Below are 19592 nucleotides of genomic sequence, written 5' to 3' on the forward strand. Positions count from 1 at the left end.
CGTTTTGTTGCTCGGTAGAGTAATATTCACCGTCCGACTAATTGTTGCCACTTGGACAGTGTTACAACTTACAAACGCTGATTTTGGGGAACACGGCTTTAATACCGGTGCCGGTGCCCTTTGTACCGACACCTTTGCAACCGTTGGATCCGCGTTGAGATCCGTGCGTCAAAGGATATCACATGGGGGAATAGTGATTTGCGTGAATCTGCAAACGGCCCGAACGGTACAGGCACCGGTATTAAAGCCTTTGCGGATTTCGGGAAGTTCTAGCTCTCAGCCTCTCAGGAGCTTCTTGAACTATGTATGTTCACTATGATAACTGACAAGAAACTAAATCCGATATTAAGAGATAGTGGAATAAAAAATGACATGGTTTCTCACAACAATTAGAACCTCAGCCATCCGATCAAGCTCACGAATGCATTAGATTATTTGGTCACCCAACAGTGTGTCCTTATTTCCCTGCCTGATTCGCCGAAGCTGTCATGTGTTCTCTCTAGGCACTCGGCTACGGCCCAATACCCGGCATATGCTCTGCTAAGTGTGGTACTTGACAAATGGCGCTCGGCAAATAGGTGTATGCCGGGTGTCTTTTTTCGGGCATTTGACAAATACCTGTTTACCGAACGATTACAGCCGACGCTGGGAAAACAGCGGCTCGGCGCAAAAAACACACACATGGATGGCCGGTTTAAGGCGTCACACCGTTTGCGGAGTGTTCTATATGCCATGGTCAAATTGCTGGAAGGACCTAAATTGGTGTAAGTTGTGGCACCATTTCTCAAGTGTTCTTGCCCTATTTATCCCGATAAAAATCTACCCATAATACGGTACCATGTCAAAAAGAATTATATTTGACAATTTTTAGGTATTTCTTATCTCCTTTTCCTATTAAATAGCTCTAGAAAATGGTAAATATTTGTTTTTAGATAAAACTAGTGATTTTAATTCACATTACTCATCATGGATGCTAAGTAAAGTCCTAGTAAAAATATCAACTCAAACGTGGCCAAATTAATACAAAACTTGGTTTGGTGCTTGAAATTAGGAGGTTTAAGCCCTTAACTAAGAATTTTCTTCGGAGATAGTCCATTTTGTGAAGCATATACCATTTTCAATTTGTATATTGGTTTGTACCACTTGTCCCGAGATTATATACATATAATATGGCTCCATGGAAAAAAGATTAGTTTTTGACAATTTTTAGGTATTATTTATTTTTCCTATTAATCAATTCTAGAAAAATGGAAATGGTTATTTCTACATAAAAGTGGTGATTTTAGTTCACATTAATCATTATGAATGCTAAATAAATGCTTAGTAAAAAATCAACTCAAAAAGTGGTCAAGTTAATACAAAACGTGTGTCGCTATTTCAAATTAAGAGTTTTAAAACCCTAAGATAAGAAATTTCTTTGGTGATATCCATTTGTTGAAGCATGAACAATTTTAGATTTTTGTATTCACATGTCCTATTTATCCTAAGCTTCTATAACCATGATATGGCTAGCTCCATGCTAACAATAATAATGTTTTAATAATGTTTAGGTATTATTTCATTTTCCCTATTAAACAAACTCTATAAAATGGTAAATAATTAATTTTTACATAAAGAGGTGATTTTAATTCACATCAATCATCATGAATTTTGAATAAACATTTATCAGCTAAAAAAGTGGCCAAATTGATACTAACTTTTTTTGGTGCTTCAAAAGGAGATTCAAACCCTAAGAAATTTCTTCGGAGATAGTCCATTTTTTAAGCATGTACTATTAAATTTCTTTTGACTGAAAACTGTATGGAGGCCCTGACAATGAATATATTATAGACAAACAGAAGTTACAAGGTATATAAAAATGTACAGAAGGAAGGGAAAACAAACATATGTGAGACTACACACCATATGGAAAATCTAAGGCAGATTAGCTATCCTTACGACAAAGCAACTAACAAGGCATGCTTTACTCTATGGTTCAACCAACATACATCCACACTGCCAAGCCATGAGGCTCGGACGAATCCCATAAAAAATCCAACAATTCCTCTTTTTCCAAATATGCCAGCAACATGAAGCCGTGGAGATGGGCTCGAGAGGACTTGGTGCAATTATGTATGTTTTGAGAGCCAGCCGCTCGTAGTTTACAAAAGCACATTTTGTGCCTTTCTTGACCTTGAGCCTTTGGAGAACGCATAATGGTTTCACAAAAGAAATGGATATTTGACAAAATGCTTCTTCATACTTGGGCAGCTGCCCCAACAGAACTAAGTACTTTGTCCTTTCTAAAATACCCCAAGTTACTTCTCTAATTTGATAAAATATCTTCTGATAGTCAGCGACAATTAATATGGATCGGATGGAGTAGAAGACCCTCTTCACTAATGATTTGGAACATGAAATCCCGATTTGATCTCTCAATCCTCTTTCGGCTATGTTCGCGTGCTTCCCATCTCCTGTGTTGGGTCACTGGAAGCGGTGGCCGAGCTCGACAGTAAGGCTGCGGTCGAGGATGCTAGCTAGCCAGCGTATGCCGTGTCAGCGTCATTCACGTATGAGGGCGGGCTGTCGCCAATGCAGCAGATAGAACAACAGCTTGTCGTCCTGGGCGCCTAGGTGGCGCACGACACTGGTTGGGGTCCTGATGACGGTGTTCAACAACGATATTCGAGCGGGTCGGATCCTTAGATGTGGCATCCTATTGCGATTTCGCCGGCAACATTCCCATGCACCTGGAGCCGCCCATTTTTTAATGAAACAAGCATAAATATGAAACCAGGACAATTTATCAATTGAAAAAGTAACTTGAAGTATTTTAGAAATGAAAAAATATTATTCTTTTGAAAACTGGCAAAGGAGGAGAATATCCTCGCTCCTTATAAATTCCGTTTCTAGAAATGTAAGCTACAAGTAAGCTTAGACAGGGTTATGAACTGATGATGACTGAGACAGACAAACACTTGGGAGAGCCCAGTAATTGATGCTAGAGAATTTCCACATAATCCAATGACCGGAGTACCGGACCCTTTCCTCACTCATGCTACCAGTACGGTGCATGAAGTTAACTAACATGTTGTCAGTCAATAAAGGACTTTACGAAAAGCAATTCATCTCATGTCAAAGATTGCAACGCTAGGCATTACATAGACCAGTAGCTACAATCATACAGAAAACTGATGCTACATTCCTAACCGATCCCGGCACTACACTTACAACACATAGAAAATTATCTAACTTCAATTAACATTGATCTTACACAAGTACCAAATCACAAGACATGGTCAAAAGACTGAAGAAAAACAGAAAGTAAAACAGACACCTAACAGGGTCTTTTTCCTGCCTTCTTCTCCTTGATCCGGTCAAAACTGATATACTATCCAAAAGTAGCTCCGGCGCTACGGGGCCCGACCTACGGCGACTCTGGCTGTCGTCGGGGCGGCGGCGTCACTGCATCTTCGAGAACCTTCGTCAGAGCTTCCTTGAGCCGTGTCAAGTCGACAATGTCGCCAGCCTCCTACAGCACATTTTGGTTAAGCTTCCTGCCTAAGTACTCTGACAGGGTCCCTATCAAATTTAATGTGTACTCAGCCATGCCAAGGGTGATTAAGTTGGCGGCGGCTCTGATCAGACCGATTTGCTTATGGTACTGAAGATACATGGTTGTTATGTCAGTGTCAAAAGGGAAGAAATTACGGAAATGTTGTGTTGAAGGTTGCATCAAAGCATGCATCAAAGATGGGTAAGAACAAGACAAGGGTCAATCTGATGCAAACCAAGCGATTATCTTATACGGCTATTGGAAAAGTAATTTACTTGTAGTACTGAAAAGTGATTTACATGCTGACTCTAGCTCTGCTAGTAGTTTACTTAGTCATGTTCATAGCCACATGGCATTATGGCAATGGAAACTTGAGCTTGGAACGTGTGTAATTCAAATATTGAACTCCGTAGCATATATGAGTGCTTTAACTGGTCAAATGACTCATTTCTTCTACAACCAGGTCAAACAAACCCGGTTAACCTAATACTGCTAACTTGACCCCAAAAAAAGATACTCCATAGTTTGACCTATAATGTTGATCAGCGCAAATCAGTAGCCAGTGAGATTCTCTAGCGAGATTCTTCTCCACAGAGATCTCGTGTAGTCATTTTTCCCGAGACATTTCATTGATTTGGCAAGGATGGTCTAATCCAGGTCAAGCACATAGACTATTCCCCTTTGTTTTCCCCTGACTTATCAGCGACCCCGTGGAGTAGAATATTACTTGGACCCGCGCTATAGAGTAGTAGGAGCAAGTGGAAAAAGGAAAAAACGTAGACCGAAGTATGACTTAATTACCGGGATTCGCAATGTGAGGCTGGCCTGCGCAAGCGCAACGCCGCTATGTTGCCGCGCCTCCACGGACACAACGGTGGCGCTCCCCGTCTCCTTGAGCCACGTCAGCAGCGAGATCAGCACCTCTGGCATGTCGCACTCCGCTCGCACCGTTATCTTCACGCTCACCTCCCGGGGCTGCTGCTGACTGGGCGTCGACGTGGATGCCCCCGTGGTGGCCACGTCGACCTCTATTTTCTCCGACGGGCCGCCGCCGTCATCGCCGCTAGTGGGTGGGCAAGGGTTCAGGCCTGCGAGCTGTGCTTCCAGCTGCAGGTTCTTCTCCCGGAGGCAGGCCACCTGGGATACCAGCGTGTTCATGTACTCCGTCGTGCTGGCGAGAACGTTGGCCTTGTCTTTCTGCGAAACGACGATCATGTACAGCGTTCGAGAGATTGATTTGGGATCATTTGGATGCTTGGTTTTGGTTGGTACCTTGGAGCCGGGAGGGAGGAGCGCCCTGAGGCACTGGAAGCTGTCGTTGAGCCGCTCGCGCCGGCGCCGCTCCGAGATCATGTGGTGCAGCTGGCTGGCCGTGGTGGTGGGAGCCGGCGGCTGCTGCTGCTGGGCGGCGCCCTCCTTGCCGTGCGCCGCGGCGAGTTCGCGGGCGCGCGTTGCTGCGTGCGCGCTCGCCAGGAGGGCGATGCACGTCTTGATCATCCTCTGCCCTGCCCCTGGCCGCCGCGGGGCCCGGGGCGCCCTTGGCGACAGCGCCGCGGCGTACGCCTTGAACGCCATCGGACGCCTTTCCGGCAACGAGGAGCGCGGCGGCGGCGTGGAGGTGGAGGCGATGGCCGCGAGCATCGCCTGCGGCGCCATTGCCGCGTCGCTCGGGAACTCGTACTGCGTGGGCAAGCCGCCGGGAGGCGGTGCTTGCGTCGATGGCTCGCCGGCAGAGGAGGCGACGACCGCTGGTGGTGGTGTTGCCATTGAGCGGATGGTGAGCGAGGAGTACTCCGGGCTTCCGACCGAGAGTGACGGCATCGAGGAGGACGAGGAAGACGGCTGTGTCGGCGGCGGCGGCTGGAGGAGCTCCTCCAGGAGCGACTGCAGCACGTGGTCCGCCACCGCCGCGGTCGCCGCCACCATTGTGCTGGACAGACCGATCTCGATTTCCCCGCTGTCGCATCCCATGAACACCGCCATCTGCTGCCGCGTGCATCATCATCAGCTCGCTCATCTCTATCCGTGCAAGCGCCATTGATGCAATTAATTCACAATACAATCAGCTAGACGAAACGTGCGTACCTTGGTGCCGGCTTCCTGGAACAAATAACAAGAACAGGGGTGCAAACAAACCTTCAACAATCTCTTTCAATCATGGGTGTATCGAATCCGAATCAGATGTTTGAGGCATGTTTGCATACGCACAACTAGGCACTTACATGGTAGAACTGGTGCTGCACCTGCAGCGAGGCCGCCGCCGTCAAGTTCGGCTCCGGCAGCTCCATGGATGCGCGGCCCTCCTTGTACGCCCACCCGGGCACACAGCTGCATGCGCGCTCCAAAACCCACCGACCGTCAGAATCGAGATCAAGGAATCTGAGGACTGAATAATCTGAAATGGGAACCAAGCTTGGGCGTACCCGCTTATGACGGCACAGAGCGCTCCTCGGTACGCCTCAAACATCGCCCGCGCGCGGTCACCGCCGGCGCCGCCGCCGATCCACGCGTCCAGGCAGAACAGATGGCTGTCAACAATTAGTCCAATGCAGGCCGTAATTAACTAAGAGCAGAAAACATGAGAAATCCGCCATGGATAGGGAGTATGTATATATGCAGCAACCTGGATGGGCACTGGCCGGTCACCGGCACCCAGAGGCAGAGGTAGAGGCAGCCGGGGACGCGCGCCGCCGCGCGCTCAAGGACGCGAGCGCGGGGCGCCGCCGCGAGCGCGAAGATGGCGTCCATGATTATGAAGCTCCAAGGTCGGCGGCGGCGACCATGGCTTGCACGCTCTGTGTCTCTGCTTGCTGGCTCGCGCTCGTGAGGACGAGTATGCGCGCGTATGTATGTACGTGGAAACCCGGAGAGAATCAGAGTCGAGGAGAGTTGGTGAGAGGGATGGTTGAAAAGTACAAAAGGCCAACGCAGAATTGTTCCATCTTCCAAAGAAATTCAAAAATGCACGGATAAATGCCGGATTAATTCAAATCTAGTCAAAATATTTGGGGCACAAATATTCGAACCCATGACTACCTGCACGCTAGCGAGATCCGACCACCGAGCACGGTGATAATAGCAACGGACGGAGCACTGTGATCGAAGTGCAAAGCTAAAGGTTCGTTAAGTTTTGAGACATTACTGTCCTGAACTAAGAGTTTAAAATACCTCGCTGAAATTCAATACCAGTTACAACATAACCTTCAATTGTTTATGCCGCCCTTCCCAGTCAAAAGATGGTTTTTGCATATGTGGTACGTTTTGATGGTTTTTGCATAATTTGTTTGGCCCAAATTTGAATTCAAAAACAAAAGTTCCCAAAAAAAATAAAAAATAAACATAAGTGTTGTCCTAAGGAAATTGTTCAAATTCCATCACATTCCGACAAAGGGATTGAGTAGAAAATAGCATATTTTGTTCAGCTCAAATTTCAAATTGAAAAAACTCCAGAAAAATAGAGAAAATTACAGGAAATCATGGATGTTACAGTGAGTGAAGTGCTCATATTTCATCTCATTCCGGCAAAGGGTTGAATTAAAAATGACATATTTTGTTGTGGCACAAATTTTAAATTGGAAAACGGTTTCCTATTTTTCTTTTTTGAAAAACAATACATAAAATAAAAATGTAGTCGTACCCTGCTGTTAAAATATCAACGCATTTCGACTAAGTATTAAGGAGAAAATGACTTGAGAGAAAATTCCAACACATTTTCGCCTTGGTGATGTGAGGGTCAACTCGGTCAAAACTTACCACGTATGCAAAAACGACCTTCTGGTTGGGTTGGGTGGGAGGGGTAATTTAAACATATGAATAGTTGGAGGTTGTGTTCTAACTGATATTAGAGTCCACAGGGGTAATTTAAATTCCGTGGTTAGTTATGGGTTGTACCATGGACTTTTAGTGGAATTTTACAGGATTTCATCCCTTGTGGCTTATTAGATTTATAGGATTTATAGGAAGAGTATAAGTTGATGTCATGCATACTTCAACCATTAGGAATTTTTCATGAGGTCTCACCTAATGTTAAGAATCCTTTGAAACTAGTCACAATTCTAAGAAATATAGCATCTCCATTATGTGAAATTAAATTCCTAAGGTTTGAAATATCGTAAAAAAAAATATAAATCCTATAAACTAATGAGCCCTTAGAATATTTTTCTAGGCACGTATACAGTGAATACCCCATTCAGTGCAAGCTCCACAAAAACCATGTATAAAAGTTTCAAGAAATTTTTACAAATATATCATATGTTGGAGATGTGATGCTTTACAAATGTGCAAAATTTCAAGTTAAAATCAAATACATTTGAAAGAATTAAAAAGAGCAATATTTTTTTTTATGAATGAATAATGTCAATCAGCGAAGGACCAATATCCCTCGTCGATCACGAAAAGTGACGCGCCCGCATGAGTAAGCGAGAGCCGCGTTGTTGTCCCATCTCCTCATGCGTCATGCCTCGAGGGAGGGTGTGTAACAGTAGAATTTGCCAGTGAATGCCATTGTCCGAGCACTCCAGCCTCCAGTGCCGCCAGTCTAGTCACCAAAGCGTCACGCTTCGTCTACCAAGAAACAACAAAACGAATCGGTAAGTTGGGCCTCTTGGGCTTTAGCGGTGGAGCGCCAGATTTGAGACAGACAAGGGCCCAAACCTGCGGACATCATGGATCCCTCATGGAAGTAGACCGCACGAAGAACTCTTGCACTTAAAGTACTTGAATGGACTAGAACTCGCCAAGCTCCGCGCAAGTAAAGAAAGATTAAAAATTCAATATCACGGAACCCTAATCTACCCATGTATCGGCCTGGATGCGAGCCGAGCTAAGCCCGGCTCAACCTGAGCTCGCCCAAAGCTCGCCAATGGCGAGCCGAGCCCGGCTCGGCCCGAAATGGAATTCAAGCCTAAATGTGAGGCGAGGCTCGGGCGGAGCTCGGGAGCTCGACGAGCCCGGCAGCAGCAGGTCACTACCATGTGGGCCAAGCAGGCGGCGACGGCAGATCGAAGTAGCAAACGGGGAGAAAGAGAGAAAGAGAGCGTTGGCAGACGACGGCACCAAGCAGCAAACGGGGATCGTCGCCTTCGGCCTCGCAACTGCGTCGCCCTGACGCCGCTCGTCGGCATCTTCATCTTCCCCATCGGTGGCTTCACATCCTTCTCACGAATCGCAGAGATAGAGGGATCGAGAGGCGGATGCGAGCGTAGGCCTGGGCAGCGGCGCAGGCGCGAGGCTGGGCGGCGGCGGCGCGGGCACGAGGATGGGTGGCAACGCCGCATCTACCAAAAAAGCAGGAAGGGAAATCCTACATTTAGGAGTGAGAAGTGAGGTAACGCACTAGGTCTCGTCAGGGCATCAACGAAGACGTTGATGGCCAGACTAGGCTGGATAGGGACGGGATTTTTGATGGGCTGCGCTGAAATTGATGGGCTGGGCTGAAATTTCGAGCTTTGCCGAGCAGCCCGAGCTGGCTCGTCCCGGAAAGAAATCGAGCCCATTTTACAGGCTTGGCTGGGGCCTTTGCAGTTTCCAGGCCGGGCGAGCCGAGCCCGAGCCCAGAAGCTCCGCCCGGGCGTCCAGGCCTACCCATGTATTTAGACATTGTCATTGTATCCCAAACAAACCAATGGATCTTCCTCTTGCTTGCTCCCCCACCAAAAACACCAGATAGATCTTAAGGCAAAGACCTCGAGGCTATCCAATTAGCAGAGTATGGCGGCGGAGAGGCACTAGGCATTGTGATCATCATTTGGGAAATGGAGAAACATTGGAGCGATCCCACGAGCTTTGCGAGCGATCCCACGACCTCCGCGAGTGATTCTATGAACTCCACGAGCGATTCCACGAGCCTTGCGAGCGGGATTAAGAGTGATTCCACGGCTGTCGCCACGAGAGTTTCCACGTCAGATCTTGCGGTTCACGCTGCATCCACGTCTTGTGGTGGCGTGTTCGGACGCAGCCCGCTGCTACCGTGAGGTTGTGCTCCGTGGTTCGGGTCCGTGGTCTTGGTTCCACTACTGGGTTGGGCCGGTTGTTGCCGCGGGAGCAGTCCAGGGAGGCGGCGTCTGGATCTACTTCTCCTGTGATCCGGGCTCCTAGGGTTTCATCTAACCCCATTGTCTCAGATCGAGATCTAGGTCTCCCCAAGACATGTGGTGTGGTCTTCGTTAGGGTTTCTCGTTCGTCCCCAAATCCTGTTCCGATGACTGTTGGATTCGCTCCTTCGCCGGGGATTGTGGGGGACAACCGTTCCTTCGCAGAGTGTCGCACCAGTGGCACCCGGGATGCCACCGCTGCATGATGCGTGGGTCGCATCGCTTGGTCCCTGGGAGGATCGCACCCCGGGCCGCAACATGCAAGCTGCCCGGAAGCTACCAGCCCGGCAGGGCTAGTGGGGCTTCGGGGAATAATCTCGCCTGGGCGCTTCTCGGGAGGAGACGTTCCCAGGCGCAGGTTCCTGCTGCGAAGGCGGGGCCGAGCAAACAGAGCAGCAACGCCACGTGGGCGCGCGATAGGCGCCCAGTGTGCAGGTTCGTCAGAACAAGGAGTGAGGCGCACGGCGCATTTAATAAGCCAACAAGAGGGGGGGTTATCCGTCTAGTTAGGCGAACAGTGGCTGCCCAGAGCTAGTTATAGGGTACTAGACCCCTAGTCACGGGGCTGGCGCTCTTGCATGTATGCCAGCGCACCGAGGAGGAGCTGCCCAAGCTCCCTGCTCGCCACTTGTAATCCATGCACCGTGGCACCTGTGGTATCCCCTTGGCTATAAAAGGAAGACCCCCGCCAACGGTCAAAGGGTTGGTCCAACTGGTAGTCCAGCACTAGCATTAGCTCAGAATAGTAAGGAGCACTTAGCCAAAAAGAGAGCACCCGGAGATTCCCCCCCCCGGCAACTTGTAAACACACGATCTCCTGGTAATACGAGCTCAGACAAGTAGGATGTAGGGTTTTACACCTCCGGGTGGCCCGAACCTGGGTAAAACGTGCATGCGTGTAATCATAGCGTTTTTCGAGGCCACGCATCGGCCCCGCCGGCGATCGCCGGAGCGATCCCCGTCGCCCTCCGCCGAACATAAAAAAGGGGTGCCCGCGCACCCCCGGTGTCAAGGCCCGGTGCTGCGACACAGAGGTCGGGGCTTCCCCACCACGACCTCTGGATCGGGGTGGAAATATGAGGGAAGGTTTCGATCGCCCCTCCCCTCCCCGCCAACAGCAATTCCGTGGGGCACTTGGTCCTGGCGGGCGGGGGCGTGGTCAGGCTCCACAGCGCCCGGACTGGGGTGATGATCCTGAGCTCCGTCAGCGGGAAGAGCGGCGGAGGGAGGCAGACATGATTCGCATGGAGCATTGCAAGGAAGAGCGGCGTTTGGAAGAACTGCGCCGGGAAGAAGAGAAGCGGCGGACGGTTGAACGCTTGCGTTTGGAGGATCTGCGTCGAGGTGAGGAGATTCGGCGCCTGGAGAACCTACGGCGCGAGGAGGAACTTCGCGTTCGTGCGGAGGCTCTAGCTATTCGTCATCAGGAAGCTGATGCACATGATCGTTGGGGCCATCGACGGGAGATGCGCCCTGGTACTGGATTTGGCTCGTATTTACCTTCTTCAATTCCAAGTACGTCTGTTCATGACCAGCCGGTTGAGAGTATGGCTCCTAGCAATTCCTCGGCCAACGTTCCTCTAGAAGATGTGCCTTGTGTCCCAACTGCTGTTACTTCGGGGGGTAATTCATGTCTGAAGCGAGGTGTGGAGGGTGATCAGGTACAGGGCCCGGTGAGGATTGGTATGGGGGATTCGACACAGATTGTTCTTCGTTGTTCTGGTTGTGATGCTGAGGGACATACGATTCAGAGATGTACGGAGAGGAAACCATGGGAATTTGTTCCACCTTTTCTGGGTTCTGTTGTTTTTGAGCAAGGTTTTTATTCCATTCTAGTGCATAAGGCGGCTGTTGGCCAGCGGGAGAATATTCATCTTGCTTTGGTGACTGTGGTTCGAGGTCATGCTACTGGTAAAGAGATTGAGGTTGATCTCAAAGGGTGGGTGGGGAGTGATAGCAATTGGCGCTTTTTTGCAAATGCTCGATCTGAATCACAGTTTCTGGTTCGTTTTCCGAATGCGAAATCTCTTGTTGATGCTTCTTACTTCCCTAGTTTCTTCTTGCGATCCAATCCTGAGGCGGCTATCAAAAATTGAGAAATGGCAGGGAGATATTCAGCCCAAAGCTATTTTGCAGGAGGTATGGTTCAGAGTTAAGGGCATTCCAGACTGTTATAGAACTCCAGAAATTGCTTATCATGTGGGGAATCTGGTGGGGAAAGTGAAAAGTCTGGATCGTCAAAGTCTGCATCATCCTGCCTATGTGCGCTTACTTATTGCTTGTAGAGATGTTTCTCTTATTCCTGCTTCCAGAGAGGGGGAAATTGAGGATGGAATATATGAATTTGAATACACTAGGGAAGTGCCTGAAGATCTACCTGGGTTGAGTTCTGCTCAGGGTGTACCTATTGGCTGGGGGGGGGGGGGGGCAATGGTGGGCATACTCAGAGAGTGGGTGGTAATATTGAAGTGGGGGGTGGAAATGGACTTGGACAAAATTCCTTTGACTGTCAGAGAAGTTCAGGGGATGTCACACATCAGAATCTTTGCTCTGTACTCATCTCCTATGATTTTAAAAGGAGAGGTAAGGAGATATGCATTGCAGTGTCTCAGCCTATGGACACTGTGATGGAGGAGAAGGAGGAGGTTGATGATGATGAATTGACTCTGGCAGACAAGGTAAGTGTGCTTGGTTATGGTCAGGTGGGGGATGCTGGGCAGTCTTCTTCCACACAGATGCATGTGCAAGTAGTGACAGCTCCATCATGCTGGCTGGATGATATGCAGAGTAAGGTTGCTCAGTCTTTTGCAGTTGGGCATCCTTTTATGGCAAGGTTGATGGGTTCTGATCAGATCCTGAGGCTGTCCCTGACAAGCTATCCTTTGGGGAATTTCTCTAGCAATTAAGGTCATCTAAAAGTGATAAATTACATATGTGGGCCCAGCAATATCATGATTTTCTGTCTCACCCAGTGGTACAGCATCCTGCTGACAGTGATGAATCTGTTCCTATTCAGTCTGACTCAAACCAGAGTAATGATCCTATGGTTGAAGAAGAGGTGGGGTTGACTGCCTGCAGTGGCATGAGAATTAGTGATATTACAGACAGATCTGAGGTGTTGGGTGCTGTTCAGGAAGATTCTTAACCTAAACTTCCTATTTCACAAGAAGTGTCTGATAATGCTTTCATGAAAAGATCACAGGATGTGGTTGGTGGTCCTGTCATAGCTGATCTGCTTGTTGTTCCACCAATGATTCCTCTGTCAGTTGAAGCTACTAGGTCTCAGTCAATGGAAGTTGAAGTGATGCCAGTGAATGTGCCAAGTGTTCAGGCTCCTGTCATTCGAGCTAGTGAAAGGCTCAGGTTGGGAGGGACTACCAGAGTGTACACTAGATCCTCTGGTGGGCAGGCTGCTAGGAAGGTGACAGGTACTACCTTATCTGCCTTTAATTCCTTTTCTGTTCTTGATGATGATGATATTATATCTAGGGCTCTTGAGGTAGGGATAGATGTTGCTTCTTTACCTGTTAATTGTGTTGAGGTAATGAAAGATCTAGAGGTAGCTAGGTCTAATTTGGGACATAAAAATGATATAGAACCTGAGGAGGGGGTGCCTATAGCTGATGGGCAAGTTATTTTATTGGATCTAAAGACCATATTGATGAGGAGGAATTTACTCTGGTTATATGTTGGAAATATGCCCTAGAGGCAATCATGTATGATGTAATTTCCAATGTATTCATAAATATTATTAAGTTGTCCTTGTTTGAACATCTGATATGTATCATTGAATATGTGATTTGATTGTGGAACTATGTATTCATGTTGTTCATACTAAATTGTCCTTAGTCATTGAGGTTGTGCTGGACACATAACCTAAACTAATGTGAAAGTTGGCTGATGACTCGGTTCCACTTGTCATGGGCATGGTGATGTCATTCCAGCTTACACGGACTCGGCTAAAGAGTTTAGCGAGTCGGACTGACCCATATTGAGATGCAACGAGTAGGTCGTCATTTGCATGTCTCAATCAATGTAATCCTTAGACCTGAGGTTATCGCACAATCCGAGTTGTGGATCACCAACTTAGGTTCTGTCAAACGTTGTTCCGTAACAGGGCAGTTATAAAGGCAGAGTTCGGGTTGACTGAGAATCAAGCTGTGTGATGTGGATAACCAAGATGGGATTTTGCCCCTCCGACTGGAGAGATATTCTCTGGGCCCTCTCGAGTGATATGATTCGGGAAGCATGGCCATGCGCGACTTGGTTAACTGTTAACCGGGTCGATCGACTAAGAGTTAGTCGGATGAATCGTATATCACGGATCGAGAAGAGAGTTGAACTATTAAAGGGATGACGATTAATCGCTTATAGTTCGACAAGGTATATCGTGAGGCAAAAGGGACTAAGACGTATGTCACATTGGAAGGTACGTCGTCATGACTCGATGGTACTTGGGAGTCGGCACGTTCTGTTAGGAGCCGCTACCGATTGATCGATTGTGAGTCGGACTCCAATCGTGTCCAAGTCGCCATGAGCCTGCGGGATCACACACTTAAGAGCGGGAGCAAGTATTTGGTCGGGTTGGACCCGAACTGGAATTGGGCTGACAATGCGAGTTGGACTCGCAGGGTGGATGGGCCACAAGGCTTGGAGCCCACTTCCACTCGATATATAAGCAGGGGCGTGGGATGCCTAAGTGGCACGGTTTTTCCACTCTCATGCGTTGAGAACCCTAGCCCGATTCAGTTCAACCGTCGCACCGGACCTAGCAGTCCGCCGCCGGAGCTCCTCCTCGCACGTGTGGATACCGGCAGAGGTGCTATACGTTCAGCACTTCGACGATCGCGGGATTGGATCGGCTGGATCGGATCGAGGGACTGCACTGCATCAAGGCGCCGCATCAATAATCCGCAACTGCGCGTCTAGTGGTAATCCTCGTGGCCTTCTACCTCGGCTAGATTTTGGGAGTTCGCGTAGGAAAAGTTTTTGTTTATCTCTACGCGCCCCTTCATTATATTCAAGAAAACCAAGAGAAAGTTGAGATCTGGTGTTAAAGTTGTACCTAAGGGGGGTAGGAAACAGGCAGGGATTCCTCATTTGGACCCTACCTCAAGCTTTTCCCAGATGTGTGAGAGCTTGCCTGCTACCAGAGTCCGCACCAAGAATAAAAAATACTTATGATTGGTCTCATTTGGAATTGTAGAGAGGGTGGGGAATAAAGGTTTGAATGCATATCTTAGGACTCTGGTGTTGGAGCATGAGATGGATTTTGTGGGCATGCAGGAAACCATGAAGAAGACTTATTCTGACTCCTTCTTTAGGAATATTGATCCTTTGCATCAGTATACCTGGAAGTGGTCTCCTTCTATTGGCAAATCTGGTGGCATTTTAGGGGGGGTTTAGAACTATTAGATTTTACATTTTAAATTTTTCCCAAGGCAGGTATCATATTAAAGTTGTTGTGTTTGATAAGAAACTCCATATTTCATATAATGTGGTCATTGTTTATGGGACTGCTAAGGAAGCAGACAGAATTGCTTTCCTGACTGAATTGGGAGACATTTGTGGGGATCAGGACATTCACTTGTTGGTAGGGGGTGATTTCAATATCTTGAGGTTTGCTGCCGATAAAAATAAGAGATTGAAAAGAAGTAGGAAAATTGATATGTTTAATTCCATCATTAATACCCATGAGTTGAGAGAGATCTCACTGTCAGGTGGCCAATATACCTGGTCTAATAATCATTCTGATCCCACTCTGGAAAAATTAGATAGAATTTTGGTTAGTAGTGATTGGGATAATTTGTTTCCTTCAATGACTGTTAGAAAATTGGTGAGAGAACTATCAGATCATAATTCCTTGTTGTTGGATACTATGGAAGTGGGGGGAAAAAAGAGAAGAGATTTCAGATTTGATGTTGGGTGGTGCAAGCAACCTGCTTTTTTTTTAGAAAGTTAGGAAAATTTAGGGGGAACCTACTAAAGCTACTGATAATCTGGGTATCATCCTAGAGAAACTTAAAAAATCTAGGAAATCCTTAAAAGGTTGGGGTCACAACTTGAGAGGGCAGTTGATTAGGCAGAAAAAAGATCTGGTTGATGAACTTCAGGACCTAGAGGACCTAGGAAGAAATCCAGCCTCTTTGTGTTGAGCAGATGGTTAGGAGGGGTAATTGTAATGCTGAATTGCTGGATATGTATGGGGATGAGGAGGAATTCTGGCACAGAAGGGTTGGTGAAAATTGGCTCCTTAAAGGGGATAACAATACTGAATATTTCCATCGAATTGCTGCTGGTAGGAGGAGGAAGAATATCATTTACACCTTGAATAAGGATGAGGGGGGGGGGGGTTGTTGAGGGGACTACTGCTATACTTTGTCATGCTACTGATTACTACAAGACTCTGTTTGGTCCAGCTGATGGATTCCTCTCTCAATTAAGGGGAGATATGTTGTCTGAACATGAACAACTGTCTGTTGAGAACAGACTGGACCTGGATAGACCTTTTGATGAAAATGAAATTAAAAATATTATAGATGCTATGGAAAGAGGCAAGGCAGCAGGTCCTGATGGGTTTCCCATTGAGTTTTATCAATCTTGTTGGGGGATAATTAAGGAAGATTTGATATCCTTATTCCATGACTTCCATGCTGGACATGTGGATATGAGTAGGATTAACTTTGGTGTGATTACCTTGCTTCCCAAAAGTGATGATGCTGATACTATACAGCAATATAGATCTATTTGTCTTTTCCAAGTCCTGTTCAAAATCTTCTCTAAAGGGATGACCATGAGGTTAGGGCCATACATGAATAAGTTGATTCATATCTGCCAGAGTGCTTTCATAAAAGGGCGAAATATTATGGATGGGATTCTTTCTCTTAATGAGATCCTCAAGGAATCTAAGTTTAGGAAACAACAGGGTGTCATTTTGAGAAAGCTTATGACAAAGTGAATTGGCAGTTCTTGTTGTATTGTGTTCAGATGAAAGGGTTTAGTGAGAAATGGCAATCATGGATTAGATCCACTGTCATGCATGGTACGCTTAGTGTCAAGGTTAATGATGAGATTGGGCCATATTTTGGAAGTCATAAAGGAGTCAGATAGGGGGACCCACTGTCCCCATTTCTTTTTAATTTAGCTGCTGAGTGTCTGGCAAAATTGATACAATCTGTTCAGGAACAGGGGAGAATAATTGGCTTGCTTCCTCATCTGGTTGATAAGGGAGTTGCCATACTTCAGTATGCAGATGATACAATTCTGTTCGTCAGAGATGAGTTGGAGGATGCAAGGAATCTCAAGCTGATCCTATATTTCTTTGAATTGATGTCTGGCCTGAAAATCAAATTTTTGAAAAGTGAGGTTATGCTAGTTCTACCTGATGAGGAGAAACATAAAAGATATGCCGAGATGTTTAATTGTCAGCAGGGTGAGTGGCCTATGAAATATTTAGGCACTCCTGTTAGTGTGGATAGACTTTCTGTTGCTGATTGGGATGTACTGCAAGATAAAATGGAAAAAAAATTGTCTGCCTGGAAGGGTGGTGCATTATCAATATGTGGGAAAGTTACATTGCTACACCAGTATACCACATCTCCATGCATATCCTACCTAAGACAACTATTGCCAAGTTGGAGAAAATTAGAAGGAGGTTCCTATGGCCGGGGGGGGGGGGGGGAAGAAAAGGAAATATTACTTAGTCAGGTGGGGTTTAGTTTGTAGACCTAAGATCAAGGAGGGACCGGGAGTAAAAAACTTGGAATTATTCAATATCTGTCTCATGTGTAAATGGTGGTGGCGCCTAGAGGCTGAGTCTGGCATTTGGCAAACAATAATTGACAAGAAATATCTAAAAGGCTCTGGCATTTACAATATTAAGAGCAAGTCATCTGACTCTAAATGTTAGTTTGATCTGCTACGTACGTTTAAGAGAACTCTATTTGCAAGGTAGGGTGGTGGTCATAGGGAATGGCAAACGTTCTAATTTTTGGGGTGATGCCTGGTGTGGCCGTAGACCACTAAAGGATGATTTTCCCAGGTTGTTTGAGATCTCAAATGATGTTGGTTGCTGTGTCGCTGAGTTAAAGGCCAGACATTGGAACCTGTCCTTTAGAAGATGGTTGGATGAACAGATACAATATGATCTAAATAGGTTGAAGTCTAGACTTTTAGGAGTGGGGTTAAACGATGAGGAAGATAGACCTATCTGGAAGTGGTCTAAATCTGGTAAATATATTGTCAAATCCATGTATGACATGCTTACTAGCTTTGGTCCCACTAGATCTTTTAATCATTTGTGGAAGGCCAAAATTCCATTGAAAATCAGAATTTTGTTGTGGTTAATCTGGCACAATGCCATTGCTACTAAGGATAATATGCGTAGGAGGAATTGGGAGGGGGATACCACTTGTCGTTTCTGCCATGAACAAAAAACTATTCACCATCTTTTCTTTAACTGTGCTGCTGCTAGATACACCTGGAGTGTGGTGGCCCTTGCTTTGGGTCTGAATAATAGACCCTCTTGCTTTACTCAATACTTTGTGTGGATTGCTTCTAGTACCAAGTTATGTAGAAATATACAGGTTGTTGGGATTGCTGCCATATGTTGGGCTGTCTGGAAGTTGGGCAATAGGGCATGCTTTGAGAAGAAATTGATACGCTCTCCTGCTGAACTAATTTGTTCAGCCTGTTCTTTTCTGAAATACTGGGAGGACTACAGGTAGGTATGGATGGTGATATGCTTCGAGAGGGGGCTCGGCTCTTGCAGAATGAAGCGATGAAACGCCACTCGGCACAGGCTGTTGTTGATTTGTGTCGCATTGAAGACAAGAAGGAGGATGACGCCAGGGAAGATGGTGCGGGAAGACCTCTGTGATTCAAGTGGCGAGGTGGTATAGTTGAAGCCTGTGCGCTGGGTTATGTTTTTGCTGTGGATGGCCTGTGATATGGTGTATGGATTCAAGTTTTTGTTTAGGGAAAGACTTTAGGGGAGTGTATGAATTCAAGTTACTTTCCTTGTGTTTTGTTTGGAGCGCTGAGAACTCCTTGCTGTGCTTTCTGTGTGTGTGAGTTCTTGTTAGCTGTCAGCGGCAAGTCTGTCAAAAACTATGTGTGTTCTCTTTCTGTATGACTTGGATGAACTGTCTGTATTCTGTTATCTTTTGATAGTGAAATCCGGCCGTTTGGTCCTAAGGAAAAAAAAAAGCAGAGTATGGCGGCTGTCCATGGAGCTCCGTATAATTTCCCGGCCCATCTCCGAGCACTCCAGTGCCACCGGTCTGGTCACCAAAGCTTTAGCAGTTTGACTGGACTTTAGGCCTTTAATTAGAGTGTGAGTTTTCTTTATCCCAGTGTCGAAAGTCAGCCGCAGCATCAGTTTAACCTGAGGTTCTCCCATCGCCATTACCGAAACTATGGCAGTGGGGATCACCTGTTGACAATGAAGGGCCGGCCACAGTACGTCCACGTGTGTTGCTTCCACGGGGAACACATGGAATCTCCGGCAGGAGCACCAAATAGGTTCCTTCAAAGAAGAGACAGGATATATAACAACAATTGACGAACGAACATTAAAGAAACAGGATAACAAAACGGATCTCACATTCTCGTGTTTTTTTGTCAGGGAGCAGGTCAAAAGAAGAAGCAAAAAAAAAAAACCCAATGCAGGTGTAACCGTGTAAGCAGCCGTAGCTTGCTGACAAAAAGGAGATCAACGCCACTTCGCTAAACCGCACTCTGGCATCTTACGCGCCGACAGCGACAGTGTGTCTAGGCTAATGACGCCCAAATGGCAAACCAATGGAAATGCCTGATAAAATACTAGCGGGGGAGTGGCATCGATGCGGGGGAGTGTCTATATACAGCAGCCGGCCCTTGCCGCGTCCTCCCGACCCGAGTCGTCCCACGGCTCTCTCTCTCTCAGTCTCTCTCCTCGCCCTGCCTCTGCTCCGGGAATCCGGCCA

General features: G+C 46.9%; 1 protein-coding gene and 1 long non-coding RNA gene across 2 annotated transcripts; both read right to left on the reverse strand.

Annotated features, from left to right (window-relative positions):
- Nucleotides 1–3046: 3046 nt before the first annotated feature.
- Nucleotides 3047–6334, reverse strand: LOC100826609 (putative transcription factor bHLH041). The gene is made up of 7 exons (XM_003560595.3): nucleotides 6159–6334; nucleotides 5959–6063; nucleotides 5758–5863; nucleotides 5621–5635; nucleotides 4808–5518; nucleotides 4337–4732; nucleotides 3047–3511 (listed from the first exon to the last, which is right to left on the reverse strand). Exons 1-7 carry the CDS (start codon nucleotides 6281–6283, stop codon nucleotides 3407–3409), a joined length of 1563 nt encoding a protein of 520 aa, XP_003560643.1. The 5' UTR covers nucleotides 6284–6334; the 3' UTR covers nucleotides 3047–3406.
- A 1394-nt stretch (nucleotides 6335–7728) lies between these two features.
- LOC112269787 lies at nucleotides 7729–8844 on the reverse strand. The gene is made up of 2 exons (XR_002961855.1): nucleotides 8189–8844; nucleotides 7729–8098 (listed from the first exon to the last, which is right to left on the reverse strand). It is a non-coding gene; the product is annotated as an uncharacterized LOC112269787 (long non-coding RNA).
- Nucleotides 8845–19592: the final 10748 nt, after the last annotated feature.

The sequence above is a fragment of the Brachypodium distachyon genome, chromosome 1 (genome assembly GCF_000005505.3).
Source record: "Brachypodium distachyon strain Bd21 chromosome 1, Brachypodium_distachyon_v3.0, whole genome shotgun sequence".
Classification (NCBI taxonomy): domain Eukaryota; kingdom Viridiplantae; phylum Streptophyta; class Magnoliopsida; order Poales; family Poaceae; genus Brachypodium; species Brachypodium distachyon.